The sequence below is a fragment of the Mauremys reevesii genome, linkage group 7 (genome assembly GCF_016161935.1).
Source record: "Mauremys reevesii isolate NIE-2019 linkage group 7, ASM1616193v1, whole genome shotgun sequence".
In the NCBI taxonomy this organism is placed as follows: Eukaryota; Metazoa; Chordata; order Testudines; family Geoemydidae; genus Mauremys; species Mauremys reevesii.
Window position 1 is genome coordinate 663103 of NC_052629.1, and position 26654 is coordinate 689756.

Below are 26654 nucleotides of genomic sequence, written 5' to 3' on the forward strand. Positions count from 1 at the left end.
GGGGAGATGTAACTAACTCTGCCGAGCTGCTGAAAGCTCCCTACTTGGAGCTGGTGGCGGGGGAGAATGTCGTAGGCTGGCGGTGAGGCAGGGGAGTTAGGAAATGGGCAGGGTGGTGGTGAATGAGGGGCGATGGGGAAATGGCAGCAAAGGAAGGGAGACTGGGCTGGCTGATGATCCCTATTTGGAGAAGTGGGACCAGGCAGCGGTCAATGGGATATATGCCGAGAAGCGCTCTCAAGGTATGGCCCTCGCAGAGCTCTAGGCAGGGGCTGGGTTCCTGCAGATTGGGGAGTAAAGGGAGGAGCTTCCTGGCTGCTGTTGAGGGAGGAAGGGGTAGGTATAGGGGAAGGGCCTCTGCCTGCTAGTCGAGGAGGAGCGGGAGCCTTGGCTGCCCTCTAGAGAAGGTGAGAGGGACCCTGGTGCTCAGGGCTGTGGATGGGTTATTTATTTTGGAGGGGGGGGGGTGTTAGGTCCCATGACCTGTTGCTCAGCAGCTGGCGTGGATCATGATCAGGTTTGGGGGAGGCTGCAGGAGATTTTTCTGGGCTACAAGACTGATCTTCCACCAGCTGCTCTGCATGAGTGTGTCTGTAGGGTGGGGTGTGGCTGAAATACAGGTGCTCTCAGGACAGTTCACCTGCACCAGGAAGGTCAGCAAGGCGCATGGGTGAGATGGAGAGGGTGTGAATCGGAGCAGTGGGTGGCGTTTTGGGGGCTCTTGGCTTCATGCAGGCTAGTGCTGGAGAGGACTGGATCTACAGCCCATAAGGCAATTGCAGTGCTCACGGCAATGCTCCAGGAGGGGACTGCAGCTTCTTGCCCATGGGGAGATAAGCCAGTCGCTGGCCTTTGGCTGAGCCAATGTATGTAGCACATCACCTCTGGGGCTGTTTCCTGTGCCGGCACAGATATGGACATAGGGCTGATGCAAAACCCATGGAAATAAATGGAAAGGCTTGAATGGCCTTTGGGTCAGAGCCTCCTTGGTGAACAAGTCTCTTGCATCTTAACTTCACTGATACTCTGGGCCCTAAATACCTTCCTGCTGCCCTCTTTGTTCTGCATGCAGTGCTGGGAAGATGGCTGGCTCTGTTTGCCATGGGAACATAGGAATTGCTGTATTGGACCAGAGCAATGAGCCAGCTAATCCAGTGCCCTGTCTCTGGCAGGGACCAGTCCTAGGTACTTCTTGCACTGACATGCAGGGGTAGGCGAGCATGGGTTCCTCTGCCTGCAGGGAAAACTTCCTCGTGAGCCCTGATAGGTTGTTTCTTGCCTGTGAATGGCTGGATTGCTCCCCCAATTCTTTTATTATAACTTCTGGATCTTCTCAAGAATTATCAAATCCTTTTCTTAATCCTCCAAAGCTCTTGACCTCAGTGGCCTCATGTAGCAGCAAGTTTCACCGGCCAATGGTGTGTTGCATGGAAAAGTATTTCTCCGCTCTGATTTTTTCCATAAGCCTTGTGGCCTTACAGAGAATGGAGCTTGCTATTGATAACTGTTCGTGACTGGAGGGAAGAGCTGCTTGAGAGCTCCAGGTGGCTGGGGCCTCCTAGGGAAGGGTGCTCTCTGCTTGTCTGTTGGAGGGCAGGGGGAAGGGACTGAATGGGCTGGCCTCATTTGCATTTCCTTTACGTGGCCGTTTGGGCCACGTTGGTTAACTGCCTCTAAGCTTTGAGTTTGGGGCAATCCAGTGGCATTGACGCTTTTGGGAAAAGAAGGGATAAAACACTGACCCAAGGGTGCCTGGAGTCACCCTGACCATGGCTGCAGTGAGGCCCAGTTGGGTAAGGGAGCTTGGAAACTCAGGTGGCAAAGGGGAGGGGTGGAACGAAGGGGCAGGTGGTGTAATGTGCGAGTTTTAAGTGAAACTGATTTGTTTCAGAGAAGCGGATGTGGCTTTGCTGTAGCTGCTTGGGCAGAATAGATGTGGTGAATGCTGCGCTGCAGGGTGATGGTGTGTTTGAAGATAAAACCACAGTGTGTGGCAGGCTGTGTGCAGCCCTTCTCAGCCAGTAATTAAAGCTGAAGTTGTTTCAGGTGAGGCATGGGGTAGAGTCCCATGAGCAGCATGGGCCTGGGAGAATCCTTGGACTTCTCCAATTCAGGACAATAAACTATGACTGGGGAGCAATGGAAGAGGGAAGTGATAGAAGACACCTGCCACTCATAAATGCCAGAGGAGGACTGAGGTTGGGACTGTTAAGATACCCAGGACATGGGGGAGTCTTAACACAAAGAGCAAAAAAGAGTTTTGTGGCACCTTATAGACTAACAGACGTATTGGGGCATGAGCTTTCGTGGGTGAATACCCACTTCGGCAGATGCATGTAGTGGAAATTTCCAGGGGCAGGTATATATATGCAGGCAAGAATCAGTCTGGAGATGATCAGATTAGTTCAATCAGGGAGGATGAGGCCCTCTTCTAGCAGTTGAGGTGTGAACACCAAGGGAGGAGAAACTGCTTTTGTCGTTGGCTAGCCATTGACAGTCTTTGTTTAATCCTGAGCTGATGGTGTCAAATTTGCAAATGAACTGAACAGAATTTGTTAATTGCAGGTTTTCCCCAATTCACTCCATTGTCCTGCTCTCACCTTGTCCCCCCCCAGTATGGTTCTCTTTGTTTCAAATCTCTGGAATCGGTGCTGGTGATTGGGGAAGTATTATTCACCAAAGGTACCCAGGGTAGTATTGTTTTTATTTCCCTTTTTGTTGCCAACACCTCCTGGCAGAAGGGCTACACCCCTTTGCTGTGGACCTCTGTCTCCAAATCCATTGTCAGCACAGGGCATAGGGTTTCAGAGGGAGGGTCTGCTTCCTTTTCACCATCTGGCAGCGCAGGCTGCCTGTAGGAGCAGTGCTGGGCCAATGGAATCTGACAGTGTAACAACTGCTGCTTTTTTACCAGGAGCCAGAAACTGAGGTAGGACCTTTATTTATTACAGAGGCGTTAGGCAGGAATTGCACAAATCTTTGGCCGTTCCACTTGGAGGTCTCTAATTAGATGCCTGGACCCTGGAGAAGATGCACATGTAAGGTGAGGTGGTGGCCTTGGGGGGAATAGGGAGCAGATGGGAGGAGGCAGTGGGGTGAGAAGAGTTGGTGGGGGAAATTTTGGACATGCAGGGCTGTGGCCAGAGAAAGAGGTGACTTTCCCCAGCTCCAGGGCTGTGGCTGCCGGGAGAGAGACCTCTCCTCCTTCCTAGCCTCAGCTCTGTGGCTGCTGCAGTGGGGGAAGAGAGGGAGAGACCCCTTTCCTTCCCAGCCCCAGCTCAGGAGCTGCCACAGCGGGGGAGAGAGGGCATGGCCATCGCATTAGAAAGGTAACACTACTGATATTAAAATGAGAGTTGTGTGCTTTTATTTGTAGAACCAAAAAAGTTAATTATTAAGGTTTTTTATATAGCACTTTTATCCAAGATGCTTTACAATAGTTAGCTAATGGGACAAACAACATCTGGAAAGACCATTAAGTGGTCTGCCAAGACCCACAGCAATTTTCAAGTAGTCCGCAAAAAAAAAGTTTGAGAACCACTGGCATAGAGTACACTTGTAAAGTTTGTGGATGATACCAAGCTGGGAGGGGTTGCAAGTGCTTTGGAGAATAGGATTAAAATTCAAAATGATCTGGACAAACTGGAGAAATGGTCTGAAGTAAATAGGATGAAATTCAAGAAGGACAAATGCAAAGTACTCCACTTAGGAAGGAACAATCAGTTGCACACATACAGAATGGGAAATGACTGCCTGGGAAGGAGTCCTGCGGAAAGGGATCTGGGGGTCATAGTGGATCACAAGCTAAATATGAATCAACTGTGTAACTCTGTTGCAAAAAGCAAACATCATTCTGGGATGTATTAGCAGGAGTATAAGCAAGACACAAGAAGTAATTCTTCTGCTCTACTCCACACTGATTAGGCCTCAACTGGAGTATTTTGTCCAGTTCTAGGTGCCACATTTCAGGAAAGATGTGGACAACTTGGAGAAAGTCCAGAGAAGAGCAACAAAAATGATTAAAGGTCTAGAAAACATGAGCTATGAGGGAAGATTGAAAAAAACTCTGTTTGTTTAGTCTGGAGAAGAGAAGACTGAGAGGGGACATAAGTTTTAAAGTACATAAAAGGTTGTTACAAGGAGGAGGGAGAAAAATTGTTCTTAACCTCTGAGGATAGGACAAGAAGCAATGAGCTTAAATTGCAGCCAGGGAGATTTAGGTTGGACATTAGGAAAAACTTCCTGTCAGAGTGGTTAAGCACTGGAATAAATTGCCCAGAGAGGCTGTGGAATCTCCATCATTGGGGATTTTTAAGAGCAGGCTGGACAAACCCCTGCCAGCAGGGATGGGCTAGATAATACTTAGTCCTGCCTTGAGTGCAGGGGACTGGACTAGATGAGCTCTCGAGGTCCCTTCCAGTTCTGTGATTCTATGATTATATAGTGCTGAGCCTCATAGAAAAAACCATGAAGAAATAAATAATTGTCTTTAGATCAGGGTTTGAACAGTGTGCAGTAAATAAGACATTTGGCCACATACTGAACGAACCTGACAAACAACCAGTGGGGCCATTGGATGATCGAGGTGCCAAAGGAGCACTCAAGGCAGACAAAGCTTTTGCAGAGAAGCTAAATTAATTCTTTGCATCAGTCTTCACTGCAGAGGATGTGAGGGAGATTCCCACACCTGAGCCATTCTTTTTAGGTGACAAATCTGAGGAACTGTCCCACATTGAAGTGTCAGTAGAGGAGGTTTTGGAACAAATTGATAAACTAAACAGTAACAAGTCACCAGGACCAGATGGGATTCACCCAAGATTTCTGAAGGAACTCAAATATGAAATTCCAGAACTACTAACTATGATTTGTATCCTATCATTTAAATCAGTCTCTGTACCAGCTGACTGGAGGATAGCTAATGTAACACTAATTTTTAAAAAAGGCTCCGGAGGTGATCCTGGCAATTACAGGCCAGTAAGCCTGACTTCAGTACTAATAAAATTTGCAGATGACACAAAGTTGGGAGGTATTGCCAATACAGAGGAGGAGGACCAGAATATTATACCAGAAGATCTCGATGACCTTGTAACCTGGAGTAATAGAAATGGGATGATATTTAATAGTGCAAAGTGCAAGATCATGCATTTAGGGACTAACAATAAGAATTTTTGCTATAAGCTGGGGACTTATCAGTTGGAAGTGACAATGGAGGAGAAAGAGCTGAGGGTATTGGTTGATCACAGGATGACAATGAGCCATCAATGTGATGCTGCTGTGAAAAAGGCTAATGCAGTCCTCGAATGTATCAGGTGAGGTATTTCCAGTAGAAACAGGGAAGTGTTAGTACCATTATACAAGGCACTGGTGAGGTCTCATCTGGAATAGTGTGTGCAGTTCTGGTCTCCCATGTTTAAGAAAGATGAATTCAAACTGGAACAGGTACAGAGAAGGGCAACTAGGATGATCTGAGGAATGGAAAACTTACCTTATAAGAGGAGACTCAAAGAGCTTGGCTTGTTTAGCCTAACCAAACGAAGGCTGAGAGGAGATATTATTGCTCTCTATAAATACATTGGAGGGAGGGAAAGAAGTTATTTAAGTTAAGCACCAATGTGGACCTGTAGTGAGGCAGCCTGGTTCCCAGGCACCCCGGAGGACGAAGAGCCCAGCAGAAGGCCGGACTGGGCGGAGCTATGGAGCTCTGATCCCGCCCCGCAAAGGGTCAAGCGCCGACCCGGAAGTATAAAGGCAGGCCCTCCGAGCTCAGTAAGGCGCCAGCCGTCAGAGGGACTGGACGTCTGTGACCGAGCTCCCGCTGGGGAGGCAGCAGAAGGCAGCGGCCGGCCTAGCCTTCCCCTTGCTCACTATCCCGGGGAGGCCTGGCAGAGCCTGCCCCACTCCAGCTGCCCGGAGGAGGAGCCAAGCCTGCCCCGCACTCACTACCCCGAGGAGGACTGGCCGGGACCATCCCGCTCCAGCTACCCTAACGAGGAGCCGAACCTACTTTTCACCACCTACCCCGAGGACCCGCTGAACCCGCCCGGGGACGCTCACCTTGAGGAGCCGATGGTGGCTGACCCCTGCGCTGACACCACGACGACTCAGGTACTCGGTGAGGGGGAGAGTGGAAGTAGCCCGGGATTAGCCAACCCCCATCTGGCTGCAGCACTGCCAGAGCCAATGTCAGTGTGTTGCAGCCAGGATCCCCACTGACACAGCAGCAGGCTGCCTGCCGCTGGTAGGGCCCCGGGCTGGGACGCAGAGCAGTGGGTGGGCCTGTGTCCCCCCTGCCACCCCACTCACGGGTGGCCGTCTCCCCCTCGCCCCGATGCTCAGGCCCAGGAGCCTGGGCTTATATACTGAACTGCTTGCACAGCCCCGCCTAAAGGCCTGAGCCTATTTGACCTGCTGTGTTTGTTGCCCCGCCCTAAACCCAGGGCCTGGGCTTTAGGGACTGAACTGCTTGCTCGGTGTAGTGAGGCGGCCTGGTTCCCAGGCGCCCCGGAGGACGGAGAGTCCCCTCTCCCGACAGCGGACCCCCTACAGGACCCCAGGACAAATGGCTATCAACTGATCATCAACAAGTTTAGGCTTGAAATTAGGTGAAGGTTTGTAACCATCACAGGAGTGAAGTTCTGGAGCAGCCTCCCAAAGGGAGCAGTGGGGACAGAAAACGTAACTGGCTCCAAAACTGAGCTTGATAAGTTTATGGAGGGGATGATATGACAGGACTGCCGGCAGTGGAGTGTGGCCCATCAGTGACTGCCTGTAGCAAAAATTCCCAATGGCTGAGATGGGACACTAGATGGGGAGGGCTCTGAGTTACTACAGAGAATTCTGTCCCAGGTGTCTGTCTGGTGGGTCTTGCCCATGTACTCAGGATCTAGCTGATCACCATATTTGGGGTCAGGAAAGAATTTTTCCCTGGGTCAGGTTGGCAGAGACCCTGGGGATTTTTTGCCTTCTGCTGCAGCATATTAGAGGTTTAAACTAATGTAACTGGTGAATTCTCTATAACTTGAAGTCTTTAAGCCATGGTTTGAGGACTTCAGTAACACAGCCAGTGGTTATGGATCTATTACAGGAGTGGATGGGGGAGGTTCTGTGGCCTGCGATGTGCAGGGGGTCAGACTAGATTATCGCAATGGTCCCTTCTGACTTTAGTAAGAGTATCTGAGTAGGAATATACTTTACAACTTTAAACCCAACCAGTGTCCCATATGTGACTTGCCACAAGATGTCAGAACATGTTAGTATTAGAGCTGAGTGGGTCTAATATTTATTTAATTTTCTTTCTTGATATAGGAACTAGATACAATGCTCCTGTCAGATAATTGCTAAGATATTATCTGCAAAAACAGGAGAGTTTTCAGTTGCCTAAGTAGCCACTGGAATCATGGTCAAAGTTGTGCTCCCCTCCCCCCAAATCTGAAATGGTGCCTTGTGTGCAGGCACGGAATTGTCCCCACCACGTAGCCCCATTGGCCTGACTGGAGCCGCCACCCCCCCACTCCAGCTATAGAAGTCAAACTATGCTTGTGTTTAAAGCTATAGTAAAAACATAATTATCAGACACACACGTGCAAAATATGCTGGGGAAGAGTCAACCTGTTTTTTGTAAAGGGAAATCACGCCTCACCAATCTGTTAGAATTTTTGAGGGGGTCAACAAGCATGTGAAGAAGGGAGACCCAGTGGCTATAGTGTACTTAGGGCTTGGCTACACTTGAGAGTTGCAGCACTGGGAGTTACAGCGCTGGTCATACAGCTATGTAGGGAAAGCGCTGGTGTGTGGCCACACTCACAGCTACCAGCACTGCAGTGTGACCACATTTGCAGCGCTGTTGGGAGTGATGCATTATGGGCAGCTATCCCAGCGTTCAAGTGGCAGCAATGTGCTTTTCAAAAGAGGGGGGTGGGGTGTAGTGTGACAGGGAGCGGGGGAGAGAGAGTGGATTTTTGGAGCCGACACTGTGTATCAGCTCCCTGCCTTGCAAAATCAGAAAATTTTCCCGACTCCTTACTCTTATCTGGTCTGCAGGCTGTTTGCAGTTAAGCAGCTGCTCCAATGGACTCCCTTTCTCCCCCCGCCCCTGCTGTTTCTATCCTCAAGCAAACACTCATCCCCCTGCCTGCCTCATTCACAGCAAGGTAGTGGGTTATCTCAGTTGATTGTTCAGTCAGTTACAGATTGATCACAGCAAACAGGAGCTGTTTGTTTTTTAGATAAGCAGCTCCCGGAGCCCCGAGTTCATAACAAAACAAAGAGAGTAATCAGTTAAAAGCATTCTGGGGTATCTCCTAATACCCTGGAGGCCAATAACAGCGCTGGTGTGTTGCCACACCTGACGAGCAGCGCTGCATCACCAGCGCTGCACTCGTTATACCCCAAGCAGACCAGGTGTTCAGCCAGCGCTGCAGCCAGGGAGTTGCAGCGCTGGAAAGCCTCCACCAGCGCTGCAAGTCTCAAGTGTAGCCAAGCCCTTAGACTTTCAGAAAGTCTTTGACAGGATTCCTCACCAAAGGTTCATAAGCAAAGCAGGCAGTCATGGGACAAGAGGGGAAGGGCTTTGCATAGATCAGTAACTGGTTAAAAGATAGGACACAAGGGGTAGGAATAAATAGTCAGTTTTCACAGTGGATCTTACTGGGACCATAGTCATAAATGATCTGGAAAAATAGGTAAACAGGAAGGTGGCAAAGTTTACAGACAATAAAAAAACTACTCAAGATAGTTAAGTCCAAAGCAAACTGTGAAGAGTTACAAAGGGATCTCCCAAAACTGGGTGACTGGGCAACAAAATGGCAGCTGAAATTCAATGTTGATAAATGCAAAGTAATGCACACTGGAAAACATCCCAACTATACATGTAAAATGATGGGGTCTAAATTAGCTGTTAACTCTCAAATAAGAGATCTTAGAGCTCAATGTGCAACAGCAGTCAAAAACGATAACAGAATGTTAGGAACCATCAGGAAAGGGATAGATAAAGTCATGATGCCACTATAGAAATCCATGGTACATCCACACCTTCAATCTTGTGTTGCCCCATCTCAAAAAAGCTCTCTTAGAATTGGAAAAGGTTCAGAAAATGGCAATAAAATGATTAGGGGCATGGAACAACTTCCACAGGAGGAGAGATTAAAAAGACTTGGACTGCTAATCTTAGAAACGAGTAAGGGGAGATATGATAGGGGTCTATAAAATCATGAATAGTGTGGAGAAAGTGAATAAGGGGGTCCTATTTACCCCTTAGTTTAGCACAAGAACCAGGATCACCCACTGAAATTAATAGGCAGCATGTTTTAAACAAACAAAAGGAAGTACTTCTTCATCTGACATCAGGAATCATAACATTCAAAAACCAGTAGGAGAACCCTTTAACCTGTCTGGTTACTCAATAACAGACCTGAGGGTGGCAATTTTGCAATAGAAAAGCTTCAAAAACAGACTCCAATGAGAAACTGCTGAACGTGAATTAATATGCAAACTAGATACAATCAATTTAGGCTTGAATAGAGACTGGGAATGGCTGAGCCATTACAGACATTGAATCTATCTCCCCATGTAGGTATTCTCACACTTCTTATCAAACTGTCTGTACTGGGTGTCACGGAGTGTGGGGGAGTCCGGCTCTGCACCCCTCTTCCTGGGACCCACTCTCAGCCAGCCAGTAAAACAGATGGTTTATTGGACACAGGAATGCAGGGTACAGCAGAGCTTGGAAATACGTCCAGGACCCCTCAATCTGGTCCTTCTGGGGGTGCAGGGAGCTTCGTTCCCAGCTTGGGATTCCCTGCACTGCACCCCCCAGCCCCAAACCGAAACTGCCCCCCGCCCCCCTCCAGCCGGTTCCCTGCCTTTGTCTAGCTTCCCGGGCCAAGGTGTTGACCTCCCCTCCCCCCTGCCTAGCTCAGGTTACAGGCTCAGGTATTGTCCATCACCTAAAGTCCTCCCCGGCTCTCCCAACCCCCACACAGACAGTCCCTGCTCCATCACATCTCTCCCTCCTTTGAGACTGAACTGAGCGGGGTCACTCTGCCCAGTGACCCGGGGAAGTTCAGGGCCCCCTCTCCGGGACAGCGCGTCCACTATCAGGTTGGCACTTCCCTTCACATGGACCACGTCCATGTCATAGTCCTGCAGGAGCAGGCTCCACCTCAGGAGCTTGGCGTTGGCTCCTTTCATCTGGTGCAGCCAGGTCAGGGGAGAGTGGTCGGTGTACACGGTGAAGTGGCGCCCAAAGAGATAGGGCTCCAGTTTCTTAAGGGCCCACACCATGGCCAGGCATTCCTTCTCGATGGCCGCGTAGTTCTGCTCCCGGGGTAGCAACTTCTTGCTCAGGTACACGATGGGGTATCTCTCCCCCTTTTCATCCTCCTGCATTAACACCGCCCCCAGGCCCGTGTCTGAGGCGTCAGTGAATACCATAAAGGGCTTGTCAAAACTTGGGTTTGCCAGAACTGGGCCACTAACCAGAGCCTCCTTCAGCGCCCGGACAGCCTCCTGGCACTGCTCAGTCCAGACCACCTCGTCTGGCTTCCCCTTCTTGCACAGCTCAGTGATGGGGGCGGCTATGGCGCTAAAGTGGGGCACGAACCGTCGATAGTACCCCGCCATCCCGATAAAGGCCTGGACCTGCTTTTTGGTCTGGGGAACGGGCCAGTCTCTGATCACCTCCACCTTGGCTGGTTCCGGCTTTAGGCAGCCACTCCCCACCCGATGGGCCAGGTAAGATACTTCTGCCATCCCCACCTTGCACTTCTCAGCCTTTACGGTTAACCCAGCCTCTCGGAGTCGGTCCAGCACTCGTCTAACCTGGGACACGTGGTTACTCCAGTTTCTCTCTCCTGGGTGGAGGAGAAGCAATGTTGCCAACTCTTGTCTTGGTGTATTTCTTACAGCCCCAGCTCCTGGAATCTTGGCTGTTAAGAACCCATTTCCTTACAAATCTCATGACTTTTGAGCCACTCTCATGCTCTTGGGGCCTGACTTGGGTTGTGTGAATCCTTGTGGTAGGCGATGCTGAGAAGACGCTCTTGTGGCACTGTCTGGGGAAATACTCTGCAGGACCAGGTGCCCTGTGCAAGGGGAAGGTGCAGTCCCAGGTCCCCAGAGGCTGTGGGTGGGGCTCAGTTCCCCTTCTCTAGCCATGTTTCCTAAGCCCCCTCCCTCAGTCCCATTGCAGGCAGTGTTGGGAGGTGTGGGGGCTCCAGCACACCTGTCTGCCTCTGGCTCAGGTGCAGGGCTGGACTCCAGGCTCCCAGAGATCTGCCTTTGACAGCAGCTAGCTTTGTGGGGGGAATTAGCATCCCCAGGTTTGTTGTTATAAGGCTTAGGGTGTTTGTGCAAGTTGTCAGCACCTGATCTTCTCCAGCCTTGTTTGGAGTTTCCTGTCACGGCCCAGAGCTCCTGCAGGCATGCGTTAGAACTAGCTAGGCCAGGTGTGAACCTGACTCTCATCCCACTAAGCCAGGAGAGTGAGCGCAGCTGTGCCCCAGGGCACCAAGCCAGCATGGTTGAGCAGGACCCCTACAGAAATCCATCAGGCCTGCAGGGACCCTGCAGCCGGGGTGAAAGGGAATCAGCCCTGAGATCCCCATCACACCCCTCACCAATACCCCCTCACCCCAGGATGAAAGAGAGTGTCAGTCTGTCACCTCTCCCCCTGCAGAACTCGGTGTAACTAGGTTGCTGACCTGCTCCCTTAGGAAACCCATTGACTTATTGCCTGGGTGGGTCTATTCCCTACATGGTGGTTTTGCCATTACTTTTCACAGTTACATTTCCCCTGTTCAGATAAACATTTTGCAAGCAAACCACTATTCTGCTGTCAAAAATCTGTACGGAGTTGTCTGACAACCTGCATAAGTTTTCCTCTTTAGAACCTATGGCGCTGAGCTTTCATAAGAACGGCCACGCGGGGTCAGACCAATGGTCCATCTAGCCCAGTATCCTGTCTTCTGACAGTGGCTGATGCCAGGTGCTTCAGAGGGAATGAACAGAGCAGGGCAATTTATTGAGTGATTGTCGTCCAGTCCCAGATGCTGGCACTGAGAGGTTTAGTCCACTCAAAGCATCGGGTTGCATCCCTGCCCAGCCTGGCTAATAGCCACTGATGGACCTGTCCTCCACAAACGGATCTAGTTATTTTCTGGACCCCCACTTATACTTTTGGCCTTCACAACATCCCCTGGCAATGAGTCCCACAGGTTGACTATGCATCATATGAAGAAAGAACAGGAGTACTTGTGGCATCCGAGACTAACAAATTTATTTGAGTATAAGCTTTCGTGGGCTACAGCCTACTTCTTCGGATGCATAGAATACCTGACTGAAATCGGCCTTTATCACCCCGCTGGGGCTCTACGAGTTTCTGACCCTGCCCTTCGGCCTCAAGGGAGCGCCGGCCACCTTCCAGCGCCTGGTGGATCAGCTACTGAGGGGGATGGAGAGTTTTGCCGTGGCGTATATTGACGACATCTGCGTCTTCAGCCAGACCTGGGAGAACAGGCAAGACTGGGCGAGACAAGTGGAGGATTAACGGGCAGTGAATTAGGCATGTGTTTGCCATGGGATATGACAGCAGAAAGCCAGCACGATTCCATTTGTGCATGGAGGGCCTCATAGGCCAGAGCAGGGAGGGTGGGGTCTCTCATCAAACAGCAGGGCCTGAGCATCTGCATTCATTTCTGGGTACCAGGTTACTGGTAAACTGGAGGGAAAAGCATGAAAATTTCGGGGGCTCAAGGAAGAGATTAACATTCAGCCTGTCTGAGATAGACACTGTTCCAGGATGTAAACACAAAAGGGCAGAGTCATAGAATCATAGAATCTCAGGGTTGGAAGGGACCTCAGGAGGTATCTAGTCCAACCCCCTGCTCAAAGCTGGACCAAACCCAACTAAATCATCCCAGCCAGGGCTTTGTCAAGCCTGACCTTAAAAACCTCTAAGGAAGGAGATTCCACTACCTCCCTAGGTAACCCATTCCAGTTCTTCACCACCCTACTAGTGAAAAAGTTTTTCCTAATATCCAACCTAAACCTCCCCCTCTGCAACTTGAGACCATTACTCCTTGTTCTGTCATCTTCTACCACTGAGAACAGTCTAGATCCATCCTCTTTGGAACCCCCTTTCAGGTAGTTGAAAGCAGCTATCAAATCCCCCCTCATTCTTCTCTTCTGCAGACTAAACAATCCCAGTTCCCTCAGCCTCTCCTCATAAGTCATGTGCTCCAGCCCCCTAATCATTTTTGTTGCCCTCCGCTGGACTCTCTCCAATTTATCCACATCCTTCTTGTAGTGTGGGGCCCAAAACTGGACACAGTACTCCAAATGAGGCCTCACCAGTGCTGAGTAGAGGGGAATGATCACATCCCTCGATCTGCTGGAAATGCCCCTACTTATACAACCCAAAATGCCATTAGCCTTCTTGGCAACAAGGGCACACTGTTGACTCATATTCAGCTTTTCGTCCACCATAACCCCTAGGTCCTTTTCTGCAGAACTGCTACCCAGCCATTCGGTCCCTAGTCTGTAGCAGTGCATGGGATTCTTCCATCCTAAGTGCAGGACTCTGCACTTATCCTTGTTGAACCTCATCATAATTCTTTTGGCCCAATCCTCTAATTTATCTAGGTCCCTCTGTATCCTATCCCTACCCTCCAGCGTATCAACCACTCCTCCCAGTTTAGTGTCATCTGCAAACTTGCTAAGGATGCAGTCCACACCATCCTCCAGATCGTTAATGAAGATATTGAACAAAACCGGCCCCAGCACCGACCCTTGGGGCACTCCACTTGATACCGGCTGCCAACTAGACATGGAACCATTGATCACTACCTGTTGAGCCCGACCATCTAGCCAGTTTTCTATCCACCTTACCGTCCATTCATCCAGCCCAGACTTCTTTAACTTGCTGGCAAGAATACTGTGGGAGACTGTATCAAAAGCTTTGCTAAAATCCAGAAATAGCACATCCACTGCTTTCCCCTCATCCACAGAGCCGGTTATCTCGTCATAGAAGGCAATCAGGTTAGTCAGGCATGACTTGCCCTTGGTGAATCCATGCTGACTGTTCCTGATCACTTTCCCCTCCTTTAAGTGGTTCAGGATTGATTCCTTGAGGACCTGTTCCATGACCTGTTTCCATGAGTGGTTATGTAGAGTGATTCCAGGGTGTGTAACTAGGAGAGATGGGCCAGGTGTGGAACCATCTCCCAGGGGAGGAGTGGGAGCCCCATGGATCGGCTCACACAAAAATGAACTGGACAATCCAGCAGAAAATGTCCTGTAGGAATGTGGGACCAGTCCTGCCCCGGGAAGATGGGCTGCCTGGTTTCCTACGGCTTTGCCAGCTCATGCCTTGCTTACTTCACACGATTTTTAGTATTGCTAAGTGCAGCTAATGTCAGATTAAGCAGAATCCACTGGACTGGCCAGGGCCCTTGCTCTGGACCAGTTGTGATTCGCTAGGCCTGGTCCCACTGGCTTTCACTGGAACATGAATGAGATCTTTTCCCCACAGAGACACTCCCCAGTACAGAGGTGCTGTCAATTTAGACACACCTCCACCTATTTCTTTTTTCTCAAACCTGTTTCCTGTTTTTCACAGTTGATCTGGGCCCTAACTCCGTCTCTATGAGCTGAGAAAGGTGGGAGCTGCAAGAGAAGCCTGACTCGGCACAGCCATGGGATCAGAGGGACCTAGAGAAACGCTCTCCCTCACCAAGCATCTTGCAGAGACACCAAACCTACTGCACCTAGAGGAACACGGCTCTCCAGGAACAGAGCCCGCTGGAGCCCTCGCCCTGTGGGGAAGTGGTTGGACCAGGTGCTTTGTGCGCTGGGGCCAGTGCCTGAGTGGAGGGTCATGCTTCGCCTGCTGTGATCATGGCCTCAGTCCAGAAGGTTCCTCTTTGGCCATCAGGCTGTCTGAGGCTCGGCTGCCCTCCTGGCTGGCGGTGGCTTTTCCTGAGGCCAGGGCCGCCCGGGGGGGGGGCAAGAGGGGCAATTAGCCCCGAGCCCCACAGGGCCCCCACAAGAGTTTTTCGGGGCCCCTGGAGCGGGGTCCTTCACTCGCTCCGGGGGGCCCCAGAAAACTCTTGCAGGGCTAGGCGCAGGAGCTTCTTCGCTCCCGGTCTTTGCCAGCGAGGGGTCCTTCCTCTCCGGGGCAGAAGGACCCCCTGCTGGTGAATTACCGCCGAAGACAGAGTGGGACCCGCCGCTGAAGTTCAGCTTGGTCTTCGGCAGTAATTCGGCGGCGGGGGGCCCTTCCGTTCCGGGACCCGCCGCTGAAGTGCCTCGAAGACCCACAGCGGGGGCCCCCCGCTGCAGAATTACCGCCGAAGACCGGGCTGCACGTCGGCGGCGGGTCCCACTTCGGCGGTAATTCGGCGGCAGGGGGGCCCCCGCCGCGGGTCTTCGGGGCACTTCAGCGGCGGGTCCCGGAACGGAAGGGCCCCCCGTTGCCGAAGACCCCGGGCCCCCGGAATCCTCTGGGCAGCCCTGCCTGAGGCTTCCACAGGGAGCGAGTCACTGTGTGCATTCAGGATGCAGAGCTCAGTGGCTCCTTTCCCCTGCCCCCTTGTCCTGGTGCAGAGTGTCACTGTCGGCTGCTGTAGACACCACGGTGAGCTCCAGTAGCCACGCCTGGGCAAAGCCTGGAGCCTGAGGTAGGAGAATTAGCTGATGGGATGAGAGAGCTCTTGGCTATGCCTGGGGAGATCGGCTCCTGAGGGTCTGTAGCAAAGCTGGGAGATGGAAAGGTGAAGCCGCTGTCTGTGTCAGGGTCCTGGGGAACAGGTCATGGAGCATGGCCTGTCCCTGGCTGCCCTCACATGAACCAAGGGCACTGATGCCAGCAAGCCAGTCAGGGCTTGGGAGGCGTCTCTCTAGAGCAGGACCTGCATGTGAAACAGAGGCCAGGATTAGAAGTTGCTTAGCGAGCTGATGACAAGGCGAGTCCGTTTTCTACCAGCCTGTACTCACTACTGGGTCAGATGACTGCACAGTGAGGGTGGAGCTGGAGTTTCCTGCCCCTGCAGTGTAAGGCTGAGGCCTTTTTCCTGCAGCCATACTAGGAGAGCAGCAGCCATGAGAAAAGAAACAAAGTCACATCCTCACATTCCATCTAAATGACATTAAAGCAATGTAACATCGGGCTGTTAAGGAGGGTCCTATCCTAATAGCACCCACCGTCTCCAGATAGAGAAACAGAGCTTAAGATGGTTAAAGAAAACTTAATTTGACAGCATCCCGTCTGGCAAAGAATCACTTATCAGCAGTTGTGACTGTAAAATAAATGCGTCTATCGTTTTACCTTTATGGCCCCACACTCTATTGTTTGTCTGTATGGTCTCTAAGGGCTGCCGGGGGCAGGGGGGGCAAGTGAGGCAATTTATCCCAGGCCCCGGGCCCCAAAGGGGCCCCCACAAGAATGTCGGAGGCTCTCTCCTGCCTCCGCCTTCCCGCATCCCCTGGCGCCTCAGCGCGCCGCATCCAGAAGTGGCCCTGGACAGAGCTAAAGCGGCCTGGCTTCAACGGCGCCTGAGCTCCTCCTGCTCAGAGCTGCGTGATTAGGGGGCAGGACACCAAGCTCCGGGCTGAGCGGTGGGAGCTCAGGTCCCGTGGAGCCAGGCCGCTATAGCGCTGTCCAGGACCACTCCTGGACGTGGCACGCTGAGGCTCGGGGAGAGGGGGGAGGCGGGGGTAAGCGGCATGGTAAGGGGGCTGGGGCCAGGGGGGTTGGATAAGGGTCAGGGAGTCCCAGGGACAGTCAGGGCACAGGGAGGGGGCAGAGGTTCAGGTGGGGCAGCCAGGGGACGGGGGGTTGGAGCGTGGGCGTTCCAGGGGTCTGTCAGGACTCGGGGAGCGGGGTGGATAGGGGTTGGGGCAGTCAGGGGACAGGGAGCAGGGTGGGTTTGTGGGGGTGTGTGTCCCAGGGTGGTGGTTGGGGGGGGTCTCAAGGGGGTGGTCAGGAGACAAGGAGCAGGATGGGTCAGGGATTCTGAGGGGGACAGTTGGGGGCAGGAAGTGGGGTCAGATAGGGGGCAGGGCCAGGCTGTTTGGGGAGGCACACTCTTCCCTACCCTATAGCTCATTCATCAGTTTGAGGCTTGCAGACAGCTATTTAACACAAAGAGCCAAGCTGTTATCTTTTCCCTTAGGGCTCCCATCCCTTTCACTTCTCAAATGCCAAATTATAGTCTACATTTAATTTCTGTGCCACAGGGAGATTCATGTCAGGGGAGGGGAGCTTCATTTAAAATTAGCCACTTTAGATTAACAGTGATAGAGCCAAGAGAGCCATGGGGGAGGGATCACATGAGAAGAGCAATATCCTACACCACCTACCTCCTTCCCAACCCTATTAAGGGAGACCCCCTTCCCCTGCTATGACGTTATTGATATAATCTGGGACCATATAGAACATGGTTGCAACCAAGGTCCTGTAGTGGCACCAAATCTTATGAAAAGGGGGTCATGTAAGGTGTCTAAGACCAGGTTCTGGGTTGCTGGTTATGATTATGCTGTCTGTCTGTATGTATAATTTTTTAGTTGAAGTTATGAATATTGGCTCTATCCTGTCTGTATTTCAAACTTGTGCTGTGCTTTGGGGTGACACCCCAGACAAGTTGGTGTTAGCTCTGCCTAGCCTGCTTGATGGCCCATTAAGGACCATCAGCTACACAATTGACCCATTGAGAGAAGGCAGAGAAGGCAGATACGCCTTGTATTCAGCAAAGTGCAGGGACTTGCCCATGTGACTCCAGACTCCATTTTGCTGTAATTTTCCACAGTAAGAACAAAGAGGTTCTTACACCTGGAAAAGCCTATAAAAGGCTGATGCCTCATCTCCATCTTGTCTTCAATCCTGCTTCGTACCTCTGGAGGGACTTTGCTACAAACTGAAGCTCTGCACAAAGGACTGATGACCCATCCCAGTGGGGGATGTTCCAGAGACTTGATTTAAACCTGCAGTTTACTCCATCACTGCTACAAGCCTGAACTAAGAACTTTGCCATTACGGTATGTAATTGATTCCATTTAACCAATTCTAGCTCTCATCTCTACCTTTTCCCCTTTATGAATAAACCTTTAGATTTTAGATTCTAGAGGTTTGGCAACAGCGTGATTTGTGGGTAAGATCTGATGTGTATATTGACCTGGATCTGGGGCTTGATTCTTTGGAATTGAGAGAACCTTTTTCTTTTACTGGGGTGTTGGTTTTCATAACCATTCATCCCCAGGACGAGTGCACTGGTGGTGATACTGGGAGACTGGAGTGTCTAAGGAAATTGCTTGTGTGACTTGTGGTTAGCCAGTGGGGTCAAACCGAAGTCCTTTTTGTCTGGCTGGTTTGGTTTGCCTTAGAGATGGAAAAAATCCAGCCTAGGGCTGTAACTGCCCTGTTTAAACAATTGGTCCTGAACTGGCACTCTCAGTTGGGTCCCGCCAGAACTGCATTGTCACACCTGCATTCCCCGAGGCTCCAGAGGGGTTAATTCAGTGGTTCTCAAACTTTTGTACTGGTGACCCCTTTCACATAGCAAACCTCTGAGTGCGACCCCCCCCTTAAATATATAAAAAAGTGTTTTTAATTTATAACACTATTATAAATGCTGGAGGCAAAGCGGGGTTTGAGGTGGAGGCTGACAGCTTGCAACCCCCAGTAATAACCTCGTGACCCTCTTAGGGGTCCTGACCCCCAGTTTGAGACCTCCTGGGTTAATTTAATTTTAGCACCCTGTGTCCGTTCAAATGCATCTGCTATTTTGAGCATTTCAGTTTTCACAACATAGGCTCATCCCAGATTCTGGAACAAGCTCAAATGCTCAGTTCGTGGAGTATGTACATAAGCTATACTAACGACAAACCCCACAGTAACCGTCTCCAGTTTGTGAGGGACCCCATGGAGCCAGTCTCTAGGAAACAGATACTTTCATGGAAGTTAAGTCCATTAATGGCTATTAGCTAGGATGGGTAAGGAATGGTGTTCCTAGCCTCTGTTTGTCAGAGGGTGGAGATGGATGGCAGGGGAGAGCTCACTTGATCATTGCCTGTTAGGTTCACTCCCTCTGGGGCACTTGGCATTGGAGACAGATATGAGTCAAGGAAGCCAGCAGAGTATCAGAAACCTGGAAAAATCTCTGACTGGATGGGCTCGGGCGTTTGGTCACAAACTGGGGTGGTTCAAAAGTTTTGGATTTTTTTAAGCAGATTATTTGTATTGTTTCTTTAAACAATCAAACACAGCAAGCAGCAAATATTTGGCCACACACTTCTGAAACCCCAAACCATGTTCAGGTTTTGGCAGACTAATTTCAGCTTTTCAATTAAAAAAAACCACAACAAATGTTGAAGGAAAGAACACATTATCCGTGATTTTTGTTCTGCTTTTTAAAAACCCCTAGTTTTCGATCCAAAAAAAGTTTTGATGGAAAATATTTGTCCAATGCTTTTAATGAGCTTTAGTGCCTTTTAGCACTAGCTGAGGCTGAGAACCAGTGATACCTTGTAAAGGTGACTTGAAAAGAAGTTTTCTCAAAACTGGGTTTGTGCCAAGATGTGGAAGGTTTTTATATGTTTATTTTTCCCAGGGCAGCGGGGGGGGGGGGGGGATTGGGGCAATTTGCCCCAAGCCCTGCAGGGGCCCCCATGAGAATATCGTATTCTATAGTACTGCAATTTTTTTTATGGAAGGGGCCCCTGAAATTGCTTTGCCCCAGGCCCCTTGAATCCTCTGGGTGGCCCTGTGGTCTCTGTCTGGTTCTTTGATTGTTTCTGTCTGTTGTATAACTAATTTTGCTTGGTGTAAATCAATTGTGGTGGGGTAGGATTCAGTAGAGAATTGTTTTACAATATGTTAGGATCGGTTACAGAATTGGTTAGTGATATTTTAGTAAAATGATGGGTGACGGTGCAGCTAAGCAGGGCTCAAGTTTCGTTATATAAACTGGGGCCTAAAAGGAAGTTCTTGGGAACCTGCTCCAGGACACAGAGATGCCAAGATCAGAGCTGCCAGACCTCAACACTCTGCCAATGCCACTGTGCAGAAGCTGGAGTCCCCCAGACGCCCTGATCCTGACTGGCCTCTGCCTTATTGGGAGTGGTGAGCAGTGTCTGTGTAGCGGGTGCAGTCTGGTGTGGGTGATTGTTAAGAAATAGAGGCGATGTAGGATATTACTCTGTAAGGCTCTTTCGCTGGTAAAAGGTCCTGCAAACCTGCAGCGTGCTACGGTTACACCCTGAGCCCTAGGAACAGAGTAAGCGTGGCTGCCCCTAGAGTGTGTGAATAACAGATAATTTGGTGTGGCTAACAGCAGGGCTTTCATTCAGCCGGAACCCAGGCCGGTCCTTTCCCGTAGACAGGTCAGCCTCTTCCTGCTCTGCAAATGTCCTGAGGGCTGGGGATGCCAGAGAGCCAAGGAGCAGAGTGATGGTCCTGAGCAGGGCACCATCCCATGGCGCCCAAAGACACTGGCGGGCAGCTGGGCAGCCTGGCTGACCTCACAGGGGCTGCAGAACAAGCTTCCACCTGAGACAAGACACAGGCTGAGTCTTAGCGCCCTCAGGGGAGGCTGCCAACCGGCCTCCTGGCTGAGGTGCTACCCTGACACCCAGGGAGGCGTCCCCAACGACTCTCTGCTGATGGGCTATGCAGTGAGCACTAGGCTCTCATGGGACATGCCACGTAGCAGAGCCAGATCCTGCAGGGACGGGGGCACTGGACACTGGAAAGGAAACTAGCAATTCACAATGTTCCCAGCAGCTTCTCCCCGCCCAGCCATCAAGCCTCTCAACACTGCTGGTGCCTGGAGGAAGCTGGAGCCGGGGCGAATGTGCAGCTGGCTCAGGCCCAGTCCGAATGAGATGGAGCTGGCAGGCTTGCAGCTAGACCTCCCCCTTGAATATGTTCTTGCAGTGCTGGGAGCCGTCGCTGTCCCATGAATGTAACTGTGGGGAGCTGCCCTGACCGTGAATGCAAGAGACTGACCCCTAAGGGAGGTAAGTAAACACCCCTCCCTATTGGTAACCGACACAGGAGATGGTGGGAGAGGGCCATCAATCCATCCCATTATTGCCTGGGACTTAGGCAGACCCCGTATGCTAACTGCAGCACAGGCCTTGTTGCCCATCTGTCAGCCAGAGAGCCAGGGCTCTACAGGTCTGTATGTGCCACGCCACCTCTGTAAGAAGAGGGTCACTTTATCCATGTGCATGGCTAGTGTCAGGGAAGCCCCTGTCAGCACACCCCTTCCCAAGGGCGTGACCTCCTCCCCCTCCCACACAGGCTGTGCTCTGCACAGCCGCAGCACTCACTGCAGAGCATGGACAGCGAGCCGTGGGCATAGAGCTGGGGCTCCAACAGTCGGCTGAGTGCCTGGCATTGCAGAGATCCTGGTCTCATGCTGAACTAGGGTAACCCCCAGAGCAGGGAGGAAGAGGCAGCAAGGGCATCTTCCAGACACCCATCCTGGGCTGGGAGGGACTCAGGAAAAATCCTCTCTCCTGCCCCTCTGGTCTCTCTGCTCTGCTGAGGTTAACCACTGACACAGATCACTGGCTCCTGGCCAGGCACTGCAGCAGGACTGGCTCCAGAGCCGTGGTGGGGAGGTCACAGACAATGGCTGTCTTTCCTGCCTCTACTGAGATGGTTTCTCCAGCCTAAAGCTGTGCTCTCGGAGTGCACGGAGCACGAGGAGCCGGGAATTCAAGGGACTGAGACACCCAGAGGCTGGGGCCTGTTGTACCCACCTGGGAGATGCCCTTGGTAACGTTCATGCGCCTGGGATTGGGAAGGGGGCTACTCACTCCCCCCCGGCCTGTGTGGATGGAGCTCAGCTGGGAAGGTGAAATAAGAGCAACTTGAGAAGGTAAAATTCTCTGGAGGCTCTGAACCCTCCAGCTTGCCCTGAATCTCGTGCTGAGCAGCTGGAGCCCAGAACTTTTCCAGCCAGCTGTCAGGCCAAGCAGGAAACTCCCTGGGCTGGGCCTGAGTGGGGGGACATGGAGAAGTGGAGGCAGCTGTGCCCAGCCAAAAAACGTTGTTGCAATAAATCTGCACTGGGAAAAGATCCTAGAGGGAAACTTTTGAGGCCAAGCAACCCCTCTGGCAGGGTTTAGATGGTGCAGGGGCGGGGCTGCCTTGTGGCCTTGTGACAGGAACTGGCTCCCCCGGGAGAGGGGAAGCATTTCTCTGGAGTCCGTTCTAGCATTCCTTTGGGCTGTGGTGAGTTCCTTCTTTCCCGTGATCTTGGCGGTGCCAGGAATCTGGATAGTTCGCTGCCTCTCTCCCCCTCTCTCTCTCTCTCAGGGCAGCATTATTGTGCATTGTTCACACCGATCTGGCCTTTCCTCACCGTCTTCCCATCAGCCGCTTGGAGGGCTGCACCTTCACGTTCCCTCCTTCACTTCTTCCTCGCCCTGCACCGATTCCCTGCATGGAAGCTGTCCTGTGGGAAAGGCGGCAGCTGAGGAGCTCTCCCATTAATGCTGACAGCTCTCAGAGGGCAGGGAAGGGAAACCCCAAGTCTGGATAAGCTCAGCGGAGAAGTTTCCATTGCTCAGCAGCTCCTACATCTGTTCCTCTTGTCACTGAAATCAACCAGCTGGTGCAGCCCGGCTGAGCACAGTGAAGTGCCCAGCAGCAGGGCTGGTGGGGAACCATCCTCTGGGCACAATGATGCCTAATGGCTCTTCTAGGCACAGCCCTGCAGGCGAGGGAGTCACAGGGCAGCAAGCCTGGAGAGAGGTGGAGACGGGGACTCTAGGCTGTTCCAAGACACAAATGTGGTTTATTAACCCACCTCCAGCCTAACCACTGAAAACCAAATGAAACGCAACAGGCCCAGGCGGCAGGACGTGAGGTGCGGTGACAATGGTCCCTGGGCCACCCCTGCGACCCCTGGGGAAGGAGATAGGCAGTGGAGTGCAATTTTCTGTGGGCCTCCCAGAACAGTGGGAATGGAGGAACATAGGGCTGGTCAGACTGGCTCAGAGTCTCCTCTCTCTGGCAGTGGCCAGTCCCAGGAGAAGGGGTAAGACCCGCACATTAGGCAGATGTGGGATCGTCTGGCCCCCACGGAGTGCTCATCCGGACCTTGAATAGTGAGCAGTTATTTTAAACCCTGAAACATGAGGATTTATTTCCCCAAACTCTTTGTTTTGTAATTACTACAACAACTCTGTTTGCAGTGGTGGTGTCGCCGCGCCAGTCCAGGGTATTAGAGAGCCGAGGCTGGGGAGCGGGGAAGAGGGAATATCTTTTACTGGCCACTTTCTGTTGGTGAGGGAGACAAGCGTTCGAGCTACAGGGAGCTCTTCCTCAGGAAGCTTGTCTCTCTCACCAACAGAAGTTGAGCTAATAACAAATATTCCCTCACCCACTTTGTCTGTCCACAACAACTTGGGACACTCTTGATAGCCTTTGTGACATTCCCCTGGTGTTATCTGGACCGGTGAGCTGCTCGGTCGCTCCAACCCTCGACTCCGGGAGCCAGCCTGACCCTGCTCTGCTGGGAGAACCCCCACCCCTGGGCTGGTCACCCACAGCTTCTAGCGTGTAAACTGCTCCTTGGATTGGGCAACCCAATGACACTAGCCAACATCTCCGGTTCCAGACACAACCCTGGGAACCTCCGTCTTGCAGTTCCAGTGGTGCCCGCTGGATGCTACAAGCTTATATGAGTTTGTCAATTTAACAAAGAAATTGATATGCACCAGGCTTGTTATCCCAAGGAGAGTCTCTGACACGCTTCAAACCAAACGCACTGCTCCAGGTAGAACAAACCAACAAATGTATTAACTATAAAGATAGATTTTAAGTGATTATAAGTCAAAGCACAACAAGTCAGATTTGGTCAAATGAAATAAAAGCAAAACACATTCTAAGCTGCTCTTAACGCTTTCAGTGCCCTTACAAACTGAGATGCTTCTCACCACAGGCTGGATGGTTGCCCTTCAGTCAGGCTTTTCCCCTTGATCAGTCGCTTGGTGGCGGTGTCTGTACATGGAGGTGGAAGAGAGAGGAGGAGCCTGGCAAATGTCTCTTCCTTTTATCATGTTCTTTCTTCCTTCTTGGCTTTGCCCCCCCACCCCTTCAGGGTCAGGTGAGCATTACCTCATCTTAGTCCCCAACTGACCAAGGGAAGGGGGGTGACTCACTCGAGAGTCCAACAGATCCTTTGTTGCTGCCTGGGCCAGTGTCCTTTGTTCCTGTGAGGCTGGGCTGGGTTTGTCCCATCCATGCCCTGATGAGGTGTGAACTGCCCCTCTGCTCTGGGAGAGTTTTGCCTGGGCTTGTTTTAAGCCATGAGGAGACATTTTCAGCATCATAACTATTATACATTAAATTACAACCTATAACATTACTATAACAACAATGATCGGTGCATCACGATCCTTCCGAAGACACCCGACATGACAAACTTTTGCATTGGATACCACACAATCATATTATAAGGATGAACATGGGGGTGCAGGGTGTTTCCCCAAGGTACAGAGTGTCAAAGCCTTATACATGTTCAATGCTTTTCTGAAACTTGCTAAATTCTTGGCCTCAGTGACTTCCTGTGGCAGTGAGTTCCAGAGGTGAATGATACATTGTGTGAAAAAATCAGTTTAAAATGTGCCACCTTGTTAATGTAATTAAATGCCCCTTTGTTCTTGTGTTAGGAGATGGGGAGAACAGCAGCTCCCGATCTACTTCCTGTATCCCAGTCACCACTACAGTGGCACACCAGCAACGCTATAGCTAAGTTTGCTTGGATGGCTGTTTAAAGGTCAGTCTTTCTAAGTCCTCTAAAACTGAGATGCTTAGTCAGAGGTCTCTGAAATTTGGGGTGCCTCAGGCAGGTGCAGGTTAAGGTTTATGCCCAACATGGAGTTATTTGAGCTGGGGTTCTGGAGATATAAGCCCTGAAAAAAATTGCCATTTTAAAAAACGTCTTTAGGTGGGGGGTATTTTTGTGACGAAGTGGGACTGTTCTTAATGTCTTCTCTGAATTCTGTGTGGGTGCCTCAGTTTCCCCTATGCATTTCTTAAGTCTCCAATGTGCATAAATGGCCAACACTCTGTATTCTGGCAACAAATGGCTGGGGCCCTTCCCCCCTGCAAGGGGCTAGCTAAAGGTGAACAAAGAGATCAGGTGACCTCCTGGCCTGGGAAAGAGACAAAGGCCAGAAAGTGGGGCTGGAGGGGATTTCAGTTGGGAGCTGGCTGGGGACGGGAAGTGAGGGTAGACAGGGTTGTCTGGCTCGCTGGGCCCCAGAATAGACCCGGCCGAAGGGTCCCGTTCTCTGTACCTACAAGCTCTGTGTTAGACCGTGCTCCTGTCATCGAATAAACCTCTGTTTTAGTGGCTGGCTGAGAGTCACGTCTGACTGCGCAGTGGGGGGGCAGGACCCTGTGGCTCCCCCAGGACCCCGCCTGGGCGGACTCGCTGTGGGAAGCGCACTGAGGGGCAGGGGATGCTGACTGCTCCAAGGAGAGACCCAGGAGGTGAAGCCGTGGGAGCTTCTTGCCCTGCAGACAGGCTGCTCCAAGGGAGAGGAGGCTCCCCAGAGTCCTGCCTGGCTTTGTGGGGAGCAGTTCCAGAGCAGCGCCCGGGGACTCCGTGACAATTTCGTACTGAGGTAGAGCGCAAACTCTTGATGAGCTCTGGGTCAACATGGGGCTGTTGAGTTTTACCCACAGCAGTGCCTGGCGCTCACTAAAGCTTTGGGGGCCCCACCCTGAGAACAGTAAGAAAAGTGACGCTGCTGCAGGCAGTGTTACGTAGCCATGTCGGTCTCAGGGTATTAGAGACACAAGGGAGGGAGGAAATGTCTTTTATTGGAGCAGCTTCTGTGGGTGAGGGAGACGAGCGTTGGAGCTCCACGGAGCTCTTCCCCGGGAAGAGCGCGTGTCTCCTCACCCGCAGAAGTTGGTCCAGTAAAAGGTTTCCCCCCCTCACCCCCGTCTCTCTTGTTTTCACACTGCACACGCGCCGCCTCAGAAAACGGCTGGCGGGGTTTCATTCCCGCCATTTTATATGCTTTAAAGCTTGACTCCTGTAAGTGCTCTAAAATTTGAATGATTAATCAGATTGCTTTGAAATTGGGTGGGCCTCATGGGAGTGAGGGTAACCATAGTGACCCAAATTCGGGGTTACTTGACCAAGGGGTTTCTGAGCTATTGTCCCCACCAGAATGGTTTTCTTCTGCTGCCTTATACTGTTAAACCGAGAGGTACTGACTCTGCGTGGATGAATCACAGACCCTGTTAAGTTTGATGACGGCAAATTCACCCTTTAATTAAGGGTAAATTAATCAATCACAAGCAGGGCCGGCTCCAGGCACCAGCACAGGAAGCAGGTGCTTGGGGCAGCCAATGGAGAGGGGCGGCACGTCCGGGTCTTCGGCGGCAATTCAGCGGCGGGTCCCTCAGTCCCTCTCGGAGGGAAGGACTGGCCGCCGAAGAATGAAGCAGTGTGGTAGAGCTGTCGCCGAAGTGCTGCCAATCACGGCTTTATCTTTTTTTTCTTTTCTTTGCCACTTGGGGCAGCAAAAAAGCTGAAGCCGGCCCTGATCACAAGCCCTCACCTGAAACAGAAGGAGTTGTGGACTAGTGGCAGGAGGTTGCTACAATTTGTGAATCCTGGGTCGCAATT

At 51.5% G+C, this 26654-nt stretch overlaps 1 protein-coding gene across 1 annotated transcript; it reads left to right on the plus strand.

The window, feature by feature from the left end:
* Positions 1–103: 103 nt before the first annotated feature.
* Positions 104–12356, plus strand: LOC120369525. The gene is made up of 3 exons (XM_039482955.1): positions 104–242; positions 5645–6105; positions 12326–12356. The coding sequence occupies exons 1-3, from the start codon at positions 104–106 to the stop codon at positions 12332–12334; spliced, it is 609 nt and encodes a 202-aa protein (XP_039338889.1). The 3' UTR covers positions 12335–12356.
* Positions 12357–26654: the final 14298 nt, after the last annotated feature.

Coding starts and splice junctions, on each gene's coding strand:
- LOC120369525 (XM_039482955.1), top strand. CDS start 104: ATGGGCAGGGTGGTGGTGAATGAGGGGCGATGGGGAAATGGCAGCAAA. Junction 243..5,644: donor TGCCGAGAAGCGCTCTCAAG/GTATGGCCCTCG, acceptor CCTGGTTCCCAG/GCACCCCGGAGGACGAAGAG.